The 17,152-nt window shown below is 37.0% G+C and overlaps 1 protein-coding gene across 1 annotated transcript in view; it reads left to right on the top strand.

Moving 5' to 3' along the window:
- The window catches only part of VWC2 (von Willebrand factor C domain containing 2), a 42,658-nt gene that overhangs the window by 8,715 nt on the left and 16,791 nt on the right, over positions 1–17,152 (top strand). Inside the window, exon 2 of the mRNA XM_058183377.1 lies at positions 14,184–14,313. Coding sequence (XP_058039360.1) covers positions 14,184–14,313 — 130 coding nt within the window. The remainder of the gene's footprint in view (positions 1–14,183; positions 14,314–17,152) is intronic.

The raw sequence follows: 17,152 nt of genomic DNA, 5'->3' as shown, positions 1-17,152 counted from the left end.
TTTTGCTGTGCGAATTAAGAAATCTGTAAGCATCTTTTTTGTTGTTGTTGTTAATGTCTTTTTCCTTTATGAAGGAAAAGAAAGCCTTGCTACTAGAATCCTACAACATTCACAGAATCAAACCATTGTGAGGGAGCTGGGTTAGGAGAAGAAGATGCGCAGAAAAAAGTGTAGATTTTTTAATGATATATTCAGAAAAAATAGTTCAAAATTGTGCAGTTTTTGAAGTGTTGCTAGAACAATTACTATTTAAAAAAGTTTTAATTCTTAAAAACATAAACTGTGTTCATCTTGAGAAACATTTCTATTTAAAAATTACTTTAAAAATCAATACATGCTAACCTGTGGGTATTTGAAATTAAACAATAATTGCAAAAGACAATAAATGATTTTTTAGTCCTTTTAAGTATTCAAAGTTCGATATGCTCTCTGTCTTGAGTTATTTCTAAAAATTATAAAGGCAGGATACAAATATGTAAAATAAAATTTCCTAGAAATCCTATAGATCCTATGGCTACAGCTTTGCAAATCAAAGCTTTGTAAAGTGATGCATAATATTAGTTTGGCTTATCATAGATTTTACACTTGAAATTTGAAAGATTGTTAAATTCTCAGATGACTTGGATCCTGTAAGAGAAATTGAGTACTCTATTTTGAACTTGTCATTTCCTTAATAGATATATTTATTTCATTTGGGAGGGTTTTTTTTCTTTTTTGGCTGCATGTTTTTACCTCTGCTGAAAACTGTGAAAATTGTGATTAAGAAATTACAAAGTTAAAATCAGATTTTTTTTTGTACAAAATCTTAATTTATTAAAATAAAAAAGGTTAAAATACAGAACACCAAAATATTTAAACTAAAAACAACAATAGAGAAAATACAACAAAAAAGACATTAACAGAAAAAAAAGGGTCTTAAAGAAACTAAAATATACACCTACCTTTCTCCCTAGTGGAATGCTGATTAGTATAATACAGCAATGTTGGCTTCCTACCCCTTGTGTAACAGGCCAGAAAAATTTCAAACTGTTAGAACTACTAAATCTGCTTACAAATTGTTAAGCTGTCATTTATAAACTATATTAAAAACAAAATAGTTAACAGCAAAAACAATAATAATACGTATATTATGTAAAAGTTTAAGAATAACAGAAATTGTAAGTAGTAATAAGAAAAAAAAAACCAAAATTGAAATTCCAAAACTCTTATTGTGATCAACTTGTAAAAAGTTTACCATGGTTTCAGTCCTCAATCATCCCAAATATTAACCCTAATAAATCCTGACACCCAAACATGTTTGCTTCTTCATAACATCTCTTATCAGTTGTTGATTGATTTAATACAATAAGTCAAGTTTCCAAAGCCAATCTATCTTACCACCACCCCCAAAACAGATAAAATTGTTCCTCAGTTAAATGTATGAAGTCCATTTCTCACTCTCCATCAAACCCCTCACAAACCCAAAACATTTGCTATTCATCCACCCAGAAATTTTCTGCTATTATATAAAAGTACAGTGTTTAAGCTCCCGGAAGGTGTATATAGTCGGCTCTATGATTTCTGATCTATATTTCTTCCTGGCCAGATTAAACTTGGAAAAACACACTGCTTTTCTACGTTCTCAATCATCTGTATTATTTCTGTGTCTATATTTCTTCTTGACAAATCTGCTGCTTTGAAAACAAATTATTATTTTAGATTTGAAATGTTTAATATTTGTTTTTTAAAATGTCTTGCACAGATTTTATAAGTTGATCAAGCTTTTTTGAAAAAAAAATCAGCTGAAGATTGTATCTTGCTAGCCAAATGTTTTCTCCCTTGGGTGTCAGACTCCTCCTTCTCACTGTAAACCATCTATTGTTGCTCAAAGCAGGGAGAGAGCAGGGAGGCAGTGAAGAAGACAGAAAATACATTTTCTGAGTATTTTGATCCAAAAAGTTTTTGCAAGTTAATAAAATACAAATCGAAAGTCACATGCCGTGTTTTCATACAGAGAGCAAAAATTGGTAAGAACAGTCAAATAAATCAAAGAAAAACATCTAAACAGAAAATAGAAAAGAATCCAGCAGGGGTTGAAATAAATTAGCATTCAGCCAGCTAGTTAATCTTTGAAGATATTTTTTTTAAAAAAAGGAAAAATTCAAAAAGGGAGCTTAAAAATCCCAGCCACACTTACAATAAAGTGCTTCTGGTCATGCCCAATGGTCGTGCCCATTGACTTTTCAGCTACTTCCACAGGGGCACTGCAATCTTCAAATTCTCCCTTGAGGTATAGCATCAAAATTACGAGGAATGTTAGTAAAACTCTATATTGCACTAGTAAGGCCACACTTGGAATACTGCATCCAGTTCTGATCACCATGATACAAAGATTTTCAGTCCATAGAAAGAGTGCAGAGAAGAGCAAGTAAGATGATAAGGAATCTGAATGCTAGACTATATGATGAATAGTTAAAGGAACTGGGTATGTTTAACCTATCAAAGAAATAGTAGTGGGTACCATGATAGCTGTTTTACAGTATTTGAAAGATTGTTACAGAGAAGAGGAAGTTGACACTCTGCAAAACGCCTTAGGGCAGGACCAAAAGTAACAGGTGGAAGTTGATTAAAGAGCTATCTAGAACACAGGTGTCAAACTTGCAGCATCATATTGCCATCAATACGACATATCGCGATGTTTTTCCCCTTTGTGGGAGTGGCTGTGGCCTGCATGTGAAGCATTCGGCCTGCGGGCCGCCAGTTTAGCACCTGATCTAGAACTGCATAAATTTCCTGACATTGAAAACAGTCAGCGAAATGGCTTGCCTTCAGAAGTTGTGGATCCTCTGTCGTTGTAGGTTTTCAAGAGGAGATTGGACAACCATTTGTCCCAATGGTATAAGGTTCCCTGTTCAAGCATGGGGTAGTACTAGAAGACCTCAAAGTTCCCTTCTAACACTATCCTTCTATGCACTGTCCTCCACTTGCATTTCCTTTCTTTCTAAAATGTAGCCCAAAGCACGACCAGATCAAGGATTAATAAGGTAAACAGGTTGAAAAGGAAATAATGACTTAAATATGTGGCTGATGCAGAAGGTATATGCTAATGAGGGCACTAATGATGGTGACTCTGATTTTTATGTATCTGCAAAATCTTTATATTATTTATTCAGTTTTATTTCTTTCTTATTAAGCATTATCAATATTTCAATATATAAGCTAGATATAAAAAAATCCAAAATTTAAAAATGGCAAATAGTATTACGAAATCCTACAGAAAATCTTGGGGTATCTTGCTCTCACTAACATACATTGGAATGCATTAAAAGCAAAATACCATATTTTTTGGAGTATAATATGCACCTTTTCTCCCCAAAAAAGAGGATGAAAATCTGGATGCATCTTATACTCCAAATGTAGCCCTGCTCAGCTTCTCAAAGGGAGGTTTCAGAGACTGAAAAAAGCATCAGAAACGAAGCTTCAGAAAAGAAGCTCCCAAACAGAGCTTCAGAGGCTTTTTTTCTGAAGCTCTGTTTTGGAGGCTTTCAGAGGCAGAAGAAAGTTTTTAGTTTCTTAGTTTCATAGTTTCAGAAGCAGAAAAAAAGCAAAAAAAAAAAAAAAAAGCAAGGCACAAAGGAACCTGTTGCTAAAATTCACCTCTGGGAACAGCTGATTAGAGGTATTCCAGGAGGCAAATCCACCTGCCAATCAGCTTTTTTCTTATTTTCCTCCCCAAAAACTAAGGTGCCTCTTATACTGAAATCTTATTGAATATGCATACACTGTCTTACAAAATCATTGGTTTCAAAGCAAAAAGTATAAATAATCAAACAATTAATACTTCCAGAGGAATGTTGCCATTGAGGAACGAAGAACAGAGAATTATTTTGTAATCATGGATAAGTCTTATGCTTTTTGAGTGTCTGTTTGATATTAAGCTTTGAAATCTGCTTAAGTATAAATAAAACAGTTCAGACTTAATGCTGATATTTGATAATGCATGGAATGAAAATATGAGCATTCTGAATGTTGCTATCCTTCAGAGAACTAGTTCATAATGCAGAATTGTTTTAAAATGTTAATTAACATTTAAAAAAACATGTTAATTGCCTTCTTCCTTTTCTCAATGGTGACAAGTAAAAAATGGAATAAAATGTCCTAATAATTACTTCAAGCACTCACATCATTTCCAGGTGCATGGAGCTGCCTGGAAATCTTTAGAAAATTCTCCAGGTGTTCACTGGAACCCATACAGATCCCTGAGGTGCTTGGGGTAGAGTATTTTAATAGTCTTGTTCACACCAAAAGCACATGTGAGGACCTGCCCCAGTTGGTCACTCAGGAAAACTCTTGACTCCATTGAGTTGAATCGAAAGGACTTTTACTGAGAGAAAGTGGGTGCAGTAAATTTAGGCAGAATCTGAAGGTCTGGCGCAAAGCACAAAACAATTCTTCTGTTTCCCTAAGCCCAACCCCCAAGCCCAACCAGTCCACCAGCAGCCAATGTGATGCTGCAAGGTTGTTTTGAGAACACTGAGGTGCTAGGCAGATAACAATTCACTCTCAGGGCATACAGACTTGGAACCAGATTGGAACCAGCTGGGAGGGAGTCTGCTCCACCTACAAAGACAATCCCCTTCCCTAATTCCCAAGCAGTTACAGCAAAAGCATGTGAAAAATGCCCTCAAACCATACTCTCCCCTTTCCAGGAGAAAAGGGACCTGACAGCAGAGGTGGCTGTTAATCTCTTTTGGACCCAAAAGTGATCTCACCAAATGCCTGAGAAATCCCCTTCAGTTTATTAGAACAGAACAGAACAGAACAGAACAACAGAGTAGAATAGAATAACAGAATAACAGAAGGGACCTTGGAGGTCTTCTAGTCCAACCCTATACCATTTCAGAAAAATGGTTCTTCTTAAAAACTTCCAGTGTTGGAGCATTCACAACTTCTCGAGGGAAATTGTTCACTGATTAATTGTTTTAACTGTCAGGAAATTCTTCCTTAGTTCTAGGTTGCTTCTCTTCTTTATTAGTTTCCATCCATTGCTTCTTCAGGTACTTTGGAGAATAGCTTGATTCCCTCTTCTTTGTGGCAACTCTGAGATATTGGAACATTGCTAGCATGTCAGACCTAGTCCTTACTTTTTCACAACTGAATTTCATTTTATTAGATAGCACCCAACATTTGAGTTTGTATCTCAAGCCTATCATCTGAGTGTTGGCTATTCTTGCTGGCTTGGTGTCGTCTGCAAATTTGATGAGTTCCCTACCTATCTCCTCATCCAAATCATTGATGAAGATGTTGAAGAATACTGGGCCTAAAACAAAGCCTTGGGGTACTCTATTGCATACTTCTCTCCATGTAGATGCAGTTCCATTAAGGACTACACATTGAGTGCGGTTGGTCAGCCAGTTAAAAATCCATCTGGGGGTGATGCTGTCTAATCCACATTTTTCTATTTTATCAAGTATTTTATCAAGGTTGTGGTCTACTTTATCAAATGTCTTACTGAAATCCAAGTAAATTATATCCACAGCACTCCTCTGGTCCACTCATTTTGTCAAAGAATGCAATAAGTCTGGAATGATCTGTTTTTGACAAACCCATGTTGGCTTTTGGTTATGACTTTGTTTGCTTCTAGGTGTTTGCTGATTCATTGCTTATCTTTTCCAGAATCTTCCCAGGTATTGAGCTCAGGCAGATAGGTCTGTACTTTCCTGAATCTATTTTTCCCCCTTTTTTTGAAGATGGGAACTGCATCAGTTCTTTTCCAGCCCTCTGGTAGTTCCCTGAAGCTCCAGAATCTTTGAAAGATATAGTTCAGGGGTTCTAAGATCACATCTGTCAATTCCTTCAAACCTTGACAGAATCCATCTGGTCCTGGTGATTTGAATTTGTCTTGGATGGATAGGTGCTTACTTACATTTTTTTTACCAATATTAATTTGTATCCCTAATCTGTTTTTTACAGTATTGTTTTTGATAGGTTGGAATGTTTTTCCTTTTGTGTAAAGACTGATGCAAAAAACGAGTTAAGCAGTTCTGCTTTCTCCCTGTTGCTTGTCACCTTCTTGACATTTTGTCCCATTAATGGACCAATCATTTCCTTGGCTTTTTTCTTGTTTCTTTCATGTTGAAAGAACCTTTTTTTTTTTTTTGGTTATTTTTCACTTTTGTTGCAAGCTTTAGCTTTTGAGCCTTAGCTTTCTTCACCATCTTTGCAGGCTCAATTTATTTGCTGATATTGTGCCTTGGTTATGTGCTCCTCTTTCTACTTTTTATATTTGTCCTTTTGTCTTTCAATTTATCAGAGAGTTTTTTGTGCAGCCATGCTGGGGTTTTTTGAGACCTATTATTTTTCTTCCTCATTGATATTATGCTAAATTAGGCTTTTATAATCTCACTTTTCAAAGTTTCCCAAGCTTTTAGGGGTTGTTTTACCCTTGAGGTTTCTCATCCATGGAATCCTTCCCAAGTTCTCTTTAAGTTTATTGAAATTAGTTCTTTTAGTGCCCCAAACACTAGTTTGACTTTGTTCTATTACTTGTGTTTGCATAATGTTGAATTACATAACTTCTCTCAGACAAACATGGTCATTTAGGTGTCTGCTTATATATTTGGGCCAAGATTATTTGGGACAGACCCATAGTCATAAAACCAAACAACAAAATATTTCAAAAGTTTTGTTTACTGAAAAACTTTTTATGATTATGATAGACCTTTCAAAGTGACAAATATAATTTCAGAATAACTGTATTATGTAGGAATCTTGAGAAATACAAAATTAACTTTTAATAACTATGTTTTTAGTTACATAATGTTGCTGACATGCTGCATGAATTAAAGATGGCCAAGTGTTTTGCTACTGATTTTCATTTGTACTGAGTGTCTGATACATCTCACTGCAGTTTCCAACAATAGTCAAATAGCATTGATAGATTCTACTAGCCTCAACATTGTTTTTCCATTGTGACAATGTCCTGGTGAAACCTTTCACCATGTTTGTCACTGACTGAAACTAAATTTTCAGGAACAAAGTCCAAATGAATGCAGAAAATCAATCTTCAGTGACATGTTGTATACATCTTGTATACTGTAAGAAGTTTGTCAACCATTTTGTGCTCTGTAGTTGCCCAGAAAATTCTTAGCAACATCCTTGAATGCTTTCCAGACAATTTTATCTAGCCCCAGTAACAGATCTTCGAACCATTTGTCATTGATGACATATCTGATTTGTGGACCAACAAAATACCTTCCTTAATCTTGGCATCAGTTACTATTAGAAACCTGAGCTCAAATAATGAAAACCTTCGCTGTCCTTGTACATAAAATGTTTCATTAGTGTGTGTTTCATGTAAAGAGAAGGAAGAAATATTTTTGTCAAGTCAACAAGTGGTTCATGTGCTACATTTTTCTGTCCTGGAACCAAATTCCTTCCGAGTGGTCATTTCTTTTTAATGCATTGGGACTTATGTGGCTGTCCCTTCACATAAGTAGCAACAGTACACGGTGTATCTGAGTGGCATTCCAAGCAGTAGAGCCACAAATATTCCAGTTGTACTTGGCGTATTGAATATACTTCAACAACAGTTCCATGTTTTTGTATGCTTCTTTCATGAATGCAACATCACTAACAGGTACTGAAGGGTGTATACTGCCATTGTATAAACACATGGTATATAATCAGTCAAATTACAGTTTATGTTTGTGATTAGCAGCCAAAAATCTATACACCCAAAAATGTTCAGGAAGCAAAATCTTTGTTGTCTAGTATAATTAATATCACAAAATCCTGCACTCTTCTCTTCCTGCAGGGCATGGATGTTGAAGTGATTCAACATCAAAAGTGGTGCTTTGACATTAGCTAAGAGATAATGTTGAGCAGGTATATAGGCAATAATTCCACTGAGCAGCAGCAAATTTCCAACTTGTCTTTGCTGATTCAAGTATATGTATTCTCTCACTACAACCTCAGAAATGGAGATCCTGCTTATAAGGAAGTTTTCTCTCAAGGTCACTGGCGCACATCCCTAGTCTTAGTATTCAAATTGCTGAAGGACCTGAATACCTAAACAGCAACTCCAAGAGAGCAGTATTATCAGGCTGTGAATTAACAGGTTCATATTTTACACAGATGTCATGTTTATCAACACAGCTTGAAGCTGAAATCACCAGTGATCCAATCATGGTGACCCAGGTAAGAAGCAGCTGAAGATAGAATGAAGATTAGTGCTAGATTGTTGAACTCACTTACTCTGTCATGGCAAACATGATCCCTCCCATGTCTTCTTTACCCTGGGATAAGTGAGATACATGTGGCAATTACTCCACTTACATATTTCAATATTCAACATATCCATATAGTATCAACTTTGTTAACTCTCAAGACTTTTTTCTTCTAGGTATTCAAAATGGACTGTGATCGGTGTTTTGTGTGTGTGTACGCGTGTGTGCGTGTAGTGTATATTATGTACGTCTCTGCAAGTATATGTATAGCTATAGAGATATATTTTCTTTTCAGACAAGGCATCAGAATTTCATTTTGTAATGTGTGTTCACAGAATAATGTGAAAATGAAGGTTATCTTATCCACGGAAGCTACCTTCTTCCATATCAAAACAGCCAAACTAGTGCCAACAATTTGGTAAACCATTCATGATGGAACTTTCTGAATTCCAATGCTATAATAACCTCCTTCTGCCACTTCCATAACCATAATACAATAGGTTTAGGATAGGAATGTTCTCATAGTTACACTAAAGCTAGGGGTTGTTCCCTCCCGCCCCCCTTTTTTTTTACTGATGATGATCGCCTTGTCTCATACACAACATCCCAACATCACAACTGACTCCACTAACTCACCTGCTTCCTGAAAGTAACCATATAGATCAGACCTACATAACTCATAAGGGGGAAGGGCCAGAATGATACCTTAAAAATACAGAGAGTCCCCAACTTACAACCACAACTGAAGCTGGAAATCCTGTCATAAATTGAGACACCCATATGCAGTGATGGGCTCCAAATTTTTTAACAACCGATTCTCTGCCCTAATGACTGGCTATGCGGGCGTGGCTGGGGGTGTGTGTCATGTGATTGAATGTGCATAGCCAACTCCATGTCACTTGTGTGGGTGGTACCTATATGGGACAGGCAGGGTTGGGAAGGGAATCCAAGGGTCTCCGGTGGGGAGGTGGGAGAAAAGAACATTACAATCTGTTTATGTGTGTGTGTGTGTGTGTGTGAGAGAGAGAGAGAGAGAGAGAGAGAGACTGTATCAAGCTAGACTGGGAAAGCTGGCTGCGAGAAGAAAAGAAGCTGGGTAAGTAAGCTGGTCCCAGATACTTCCCTGGTTCCCTCATCCCAGAAGCAGCAACGTTGCACTCTCCCATCTCTGCTAGCCCCTTGCATGGGATATCCGAGCAACAAAGACAGAGAGGGAGAAGAGAGCAGTGCTAGCATTGAGGGCAGAGTGCCACACAGAAACGGGAGCACACAGAAACACCATCCCCTTCTCCCTCTCCCTTGCTAAGCGATCCCGTGAAAAGAAAGGGGCTAGCAGAGAGGGGAAGTGTGTGAAGTTGATGCTTCTGGGATGAGGGCACCCAGGACACGTCTGGGTCCAGCTCACCTGGCTTCCTCTCACAGCCAGATTTTTTGAGCTGTTTTCAGGCCATTTTGGGGGTGTTTTCAGGGCTGATTTTGGCCTGAAAACAGTCTGGTTTTTGTGCGGCTTTTTGGGCAGTTTTGCGCTGATTCCAGGCCTTTTTTCAGGCCATTTTCCAGGTGAAAAATGGCCCCCAAACAGCTTGTTTTGGGGGCATATTTTTTTTGGCCGATTTTGGTCAGAAAAATGGCCTGAAAAATGGATGGGAGTGGGGCCAGCCGGTGGTCCGATTTTCCGGTTCTCTGAACTGTGCAGAATCAGAACAACTGGTTTGGGCGAAGCAGTCCAAACCAGCAGCAGCCCACCTCTGCCCACCTGACTAGGCTGTTTTTTCAATATTTAAGCGAACCACCAGAAATCAACAACAAAAATGTTGCAAATCTTGATCATGTGACTGGGATGCTGCAATTAGTCAAAAAAGTATGTAAAAGGGAAATGTATATCTATCATTAGCGTTGTGATACTATATCTAGAAGTGTAGAATATTTTAGTAAATGGGGGGGCATGTAACCAATATTCATTTGGAGAAACAAATTCATGGGTGAGATGAAATGAGGAGCAAGTCTTCTTCAGCTGATCTTTTGACACAGTTGATTTTTTTTTTAATTTGTGAATGCTAACTTATATAAGATGTGTGTCTTGGCCAATAAAAATTCTATTCTATTCTATTCTATTTGAAGATAAAAGGCACTGTCTTGAATTGGACAACTATTTGTTTGAAATGGTATAGGTTTTCCTGTTTGAGTAGGTTGGACCAGAAGACTTCAAGGTCCTTCTAACTGTTATTCTGTATTATGCTTGATAGTTATGCTTTAAATTTCAGTGTTATATAGTCCCTTTAAATAATTAGGCATTTAATTAATTAGTTATCTGCATCCAGAAGTTCCTGGAGTATCTTTAAATGAAGTTCCAAATAGAGTGCATATCAATAATTCAATTACGTTATTAACTGAATGGATGAGTGCTGATTTCATATCACCAGGGATAATTGGCTAGACTATTCTATATTAACCAAAATTGGACGTAGGGCCTTCTTATCACTGATGCCATTTATGAGCATAGAGAATTCCTGGGTTACAGAACAGCCCCTAAATCAGCTATCTCTTCTTTCAGAAAGGATCAATGAGAATAGAGCTGGAAGGGATCTTGGAGGTCTTCTAGTCCAACCCCCTGCTCAAGCAGGAGACCCTATGCCATTTCAAACAAATGATTATCCAGTCTCTTCTTTAAAACCCCCAGTGATGAAGCACCCACAACTTCTGATAGCAAGCTGTTCCACTGGTTAGTTGTCCTCACTGTTGGGAAGTTTCTCCTTAGTTCCAGGTTGCTTCTCTCCTTGATTAGTTTCTATCCATTGTTTCTTGTCCTGTCCTCTGGTGCTTTGGAAAATAAATTGACTCCCTCTTCTTTGTGGCAACCTCTTAAATACTGGAAGACTGCTATCATGTCCCCACTAGTTCTTCTTTTCTCTAGACTAGTCAAACCCAAATCCTGCAACTGTTCTTCATATGTTTTAGTCTCCAGGCCTTTAATCGCCTTAGCTGGTCTTTGCACTTTTCCTAAAGTCTCAACATCTTTTTTGTGATGCGGTGACCAAAACGATGCAGTATTCCAGGTGTGATCTTACTAAAGCTTTATAAAGTGGACTTTCTTGTTTTTTCTTTGAAGACGTTTCACTTCTCATCCAAGAAGCTTCTTCAGCTTAATGATTCTATAAAAGAATGCAAATGACCAACTGTCTGCAAGGAATATAAATCCTTCCATTCCCCACCTTCCAGTCAGAGCTGAAGAAGCTTCTTGGCTGAGAAGCAAAACGTCTTCAAAGAAAAAAACAAAGTACACTTGCCTCCTGAAAAAGCACCTTTGGGACAACTATGACCTGGGTGACTGAGAATCTCCATAGACTTTCAGCTATGCACTTTGGGATGAACACCTTTCAAATGGTGTCAGCATATGAACAGATTTCCAGAAAAATTGAAGACTACAGGAACCATTTGCACTTCAGTTTGAGAAGCAGACAACACGGACTCATGCCCAATAGCCTGTGCCTGTCTTCAACAGTGAAGGGATATAGAGCAGAAAACTGCAACCAAGCAGGCTCCACACCCATTTGCACTACTCAGTTGACCCTGAGGACACAGTTAAACCTCCAAGAATGCAAATGACCAACTGTCTGCAAGGAATATAAATCTTTCCATTACCCACCACCGAATTAGAGCTGTAGAAGCTTCTTGGATGAGAAGCGAAATGTCTTCAAAGAAAAAAACAAAAAGTTCAGTTGCCTCCTGAAAAAGCACCTTTGGGACAACCATGACCTGGATAACTTTGCCTGTTGGAAGCTGGCAAAGAAGTTTGTAAATGGTGATCATGTTACTATGGGACACTGTAACATTAGAAGTTTATGATACGACTAAAGATTTTAAATTTATAAACATTAGGAATCTGCTTCAGAACTGTGGCATTCCAGAGAAGGCAAAGTACATAGAAGAACCAAAGGAATTGGAGCCAATACACTACCATAGGGTAGTGTATTGGCTCCAACTATTTTTAAATATTTACACCAATTATCAGCCATTTCCTGAAGGTAGCAACAACTATATGTATGTTGATGATCAAGCAATGGTAGTACAGACAAAAACATTTGAAAAGATTGAACAATCCAGATTGACTGACCCAGATTAAATCCTGCAACTTTATTCTGGGACAGATATATTTACCTTCATTCATGAGGTTTAATAATGTTTAACTGACAGAGCTGAATCGATACTATTACGATAATTAGTTAAGACCAAATGCAGCAAAAATTCAGGTATGCACCTTCCATTTTTGCAAAAAGCAGGCTGCTAGGAAGCTGCAAATTACATGGAAAGGGATGTTATTAGAACATTGCCACAAACCTAATGTTTAGGGGTCACTCTATATAACATATAAGCAGCACTATATCAACACTAAACTGAAGGTCAGTGGATGAAATAACATGTTCAGGAAATTAATGAGCTCTACCTGGGGTGCCAAACCATGGGTCCTTAAGACAACAGCTCTAGCTCTTTGCTACTCAGCAGGTGAATATTCTAGTCTGGTATAAATCAGCGCATGCTGGGGAAGTAGATATTGTTATGAATGAAGCTAGCAGAATTATTACCAGATACTTTAAACCTTAAGATCTATCACCTAGCTGTTATTGCCCTACTGCTGTTCGCAGAGAAGCAGCAGCATGCAGAATGGCTCTCAAATCATCAATATCTAAACAACACCCTTTCCATGGCCACAACCAGCTCAGCAGAGACTAAAATCCAAGAAGCTTCCTTAGGTCAACAGAAGACTTTGAAAGCAGAATGGATCTATGGAAAGCTTCAAAGAACCAACACTAGATGGAACCAATGGAGGAGCTGGCACTTGGGGCTCATTAAAGCAGGAAAGTATGGAAATCATTGAATAGACTGCCCATGGGTACAAGATCCAGAAATACTCTAAACAAATGGGGCTATCCAGTTGCTTCTGCTCTTTGCGATTGGGATGACATGGCAGACAAAAACACATATGTATACCTGTCCTTTGTGCTCCAATCAGTGTAAACTTGAGGCCATTATGACGGCACAACAGACTGCAATTAATGTTGTTTGTTTCTGGGAAAGATCTGTTTAATTTGTACATATTTTAATATTGTTTTTATATTTTAAATTTTATGTCAGCTAGTATGCTTTATTTTAATTGTAATACTTCTGACAAATAAACTGTAAATCATTATTGTGAGCCGGGTGCTAGGCACCTAGATTACAATTACATGATTGCTGTGTTGCTGCAACCATTGTAAAGTATGAGGATCAGTCATAAGTACCATACATTCAGCTCGGTCGTAAATGCAAATGATCCCTGAATGAGTGATTATTAAATAAGAATCACATGTAGTTACACAGAAAGTATTCTCGTTCTCCTTTTATCTTTTTTAATTTGCATGTTTATAATTCTTTCCAGAATATAAATCCAAATATGCATATATAGCACAAATGTAGTACAGGTAGTCCTCAACTTACAACAGTTTACTTAGTGACTGTTCAGTTACAATGACACTGAAAAAAGTGACTTAAGATCATTTTTCACACTTATGACCATTGCAGCGTCCCTATGGTCATGTGATTTACATTTGGATTCTTGATAACTGACTCGTATTTTTGACGGTTGCAGTGTCTTGGGGTCATATGATCGTTTTTCTGCAACCTTCTGATAAGCAAAGATTCACTTTATAACCGTGATACTAATTTAATAGCTGCAGTGATTCACTTAACCAATGTGGTGAAAAGTCATTAAATGGGGCAAAACACACTTAACAAATAAATTTTGGATTCAATTGTGGTCGTAAGTTGAGGACTATTTGTATATAATTTGCTCTATCCCTTGAGTCACCATTCTGCAGCTATATTCTCTCTCTCTCTCAGTTTGGTGGACCTCAAAGATCCAGCAGGAAAAAAAAAGGCTGATAATTAAATCAAGAATTTTCAGCACCTTAACCTTAATACGCTTTGATTTATTTTTAGGTTTCATCTTGTGAGAAATGTCGATGTGAGGCCAATGGTGAAGTAGTGTGCACTGTGTCTGCTTGTCCTCAGACTGATTGTGTGGATCCTGTATATGAACCAGATCAGTGTTGCCCCATCTGCAAAAATGGTAGGTAACAGATGCAAATTTTTGTGCTTAAGCACTTCAGCCCTCCCGCAACCAAACCCCAATCCCATTGTTACATGCAGTCATTAGCTGAATAATTACATTCCAAAAACATTTTTGTGTGCACATGATCCAGAAGTATAAAGCTGAGCAAATATAGCATAATTGAAATATGCCATATTCCTAGTATAATGTCTAAAGAAAGAATTACTTCAGAATGATCTAGGGAAACTAAGGATGGAAAAAGAAAAGAAAACATGTGAGAACATGCCTGGCTGAGGAACATGCAAAGCTGGCTGAGGAACTCTGGGAGTTGAAGTCCGCAAGTCTTAAAAAGAGCCAAGTTTGTAGACCCCTGGTCTAGAACAAAGAATATAAATTTTGTGGCATGTCTAATTTGGTTTTTAATTCATGTGTTATTATTTGAAGTATCTAATAATAGATTATTGATTTAATAGATTGTTTTAAGTATATATTGCATATTTTTCTGGTTTTAAGTTGAGTATAAAACTTGGATATGCTATCTGTGCTAATTTATACAATTCATTTAAGTTTCCCCATCGTATTAATATTAACTTCTAATATTTTCAATCTTATTTTATCTATTTTATTTTTGCTACAGTTAATCTCTATTTCATAATAACTACGTTTTTTTATTACAGGTACTCCTCAATTTGCAATCATAACCGAGCCCAAAATTTCCATTGTTAAGCAAGACAGTTGTTAAGTGAATTTTACAATATTTATTTTTTTTGCACAATTAAGTGAATCATTGCAGTTAGTAAGTTAGCAACACAGCTGTTAAGTGAATTAGGCTTCCCCCACTGACCTTGCTTGTCAGAAGATCACAAAAGATGATGACAAGACCCCAAGCATTGCAACCATCATAAATACGTGCCGGTTGCCAAGCATCCAAATTTGATCAGATTTTCTTTTCCTGTTCCAAAGCCTTTTTCAAGGTTTTAACAAACCTTTTTCGTAAATCCAGGTCGCCGTTTTGGCTTATCATTTGTATTTCTATTTTAACTGTCATCTCTGTCTTATAATTCATTTTTGTTTAACTTTCCAATATTTCATCTTTATGTTTTAGTTTTTCAGCATCAAATAAGTCTTGTTTCAATGTAATGGTATGTGGGTATGACCTTGGCATACAATGGATACTGCCCAAGGAATGATTAGATAAGAGAGGGCATAACCCACAGCTGCACAATGGGCAAAGAAACCTCCTTAACTCTTCAGGTTGTAGAAGAAACAGTAGGAGATTTGTATTATCAGACTTGCAAGATTCTATTAGTGTATCTAGAATTAGCTCATCTGGTCATGTTTGCTTACCTGGGAAACATTCAGTTGTTTATCCTGTAGATCCTCTAAGATATTCTTTTTGCACACCAATCATTTTTGAAAATATCTTTTGGGCATAGTCTATCCATAGAAGCAGAGAACATTGCTGACATTGCAGCTGCTATTTCCTGTCCCAATTCTTCATTTATCTCCTGGAGCATTTCAGCTGTCAGATCGTTTCTGTCATTTTGTCACAATGCTGACCAAAGGCAAAAGGCAAGCCTGTCTCTTTTTTTCTTTTCTTTTCTGCCTAGAATCTTTAGTCCCCTCTGGTATCCAATTTCTGGAATCATAAAATCTTGATTTTTTCTTATAATTTATTTAGGGTAGACAAAGCAATTTAGTTTCCACAAAGGAGCTATTTATTATTTCTAAAGTCTTATGGCAAAATTCTTAATATTCCAAATTTGTGTGGTTCCTTAATTTATTAATAATTTTCTTGAATTAAAAATTTAGATTTTGTTATTTATTTTAGAGTCTTTCAATTCTTAAACTTATCATTAAATTTTCCTTTGTACTAGAATGAAGATAAAGTCACTAGATGCACTTTGATTTGCAAACTTGACTTTTTGAACATGTCTATTAGCTTTGAAGGGACGCGGTAGCTCAGGGGCTAGGATGCTGAGCTTGTCGATCAAAAGGTCGGCAGCTCAGTGGTTCAAATCCTAGTGCTATTGAGTAACGGGGTGAGCTCCTGTTACTTGTCCCAGCTTCTGCCAACCTAGCAGTTTCGAAAGCACATAAAAATGCAAGTAGAAAAAATAGGGACCACCTTGGTGGGAAGGTAACACCGTTCCGTGTGCCTTTGGCATTGAGTCATGCCGGCCACATGACCACGGAGACCTCTTCAGACAGCGCTGGCTCTTCGGCTTTGAAACGGAGATGAGCACCTCCCCCTAGAGTTGCCAACGACTAGCACGTATGTGCAAGGGGAACCTTTACCTTTACCTTTATTAGCTTTGAGATAGTTAGATAATTTCTGAAAGTTATTAGAAAGTGAAGTTTGCAAAACCAATATCCTTGAATAGACTGTGCCACAGATAAGTATATGGATGGTTTCATTTTGTCTCTCAGAACCAGAGGAAATCACTATTCTGCAGTCTCTTTGGAAGGAGCAATCAGCAACAAGTAGACAATCTTCCATTTCTTCTAATCAGGAGATACTCCATGGGAATGATCCTCTTGCTGGTCCTTTGGTCATACCCACATCATCATCTCCACTTATTCAGAGATGTGCTAGCTTGTTATTCTCATTAAAGAGTAAATATATAACTTAATCTTCTTTCACATGATGTCCTTTCAGATTTTTGAGAAGTATTAAAATATCCACCCTATCTTCTTTTCTCAAGATCAAAAAAATCTATATTTATAGGACTATTTATTTAATGAATACAAAATTAACAAAACAACCTTTAAATTTTTTAAAAATTAAAAATGTAAACTAAAGAAAGAAAAATGTACATATTTTATACATCCAATAGTCACACATTTAGTAATGAAT

The sequence above is a fragment of the Ahaetulla prasina genome, chromosome 4, assembly GCF_028640845.1.
Source record: "Ahaetulla prasina isolate Xishuangbanna chromosome 4, ASM2864084v1, whole genome shotgun sequence".
Taxonomy (NCBI): domain Eukaryota; kingdom Metazoa; phylum Chordata; class Lepidosauria; order Squamata; family Colubridae; genus Ahaetulla; species Ahaetulla prasina.
This window is presented reverse-complemented; position numbering and strand designations above follow the sequence as displayed.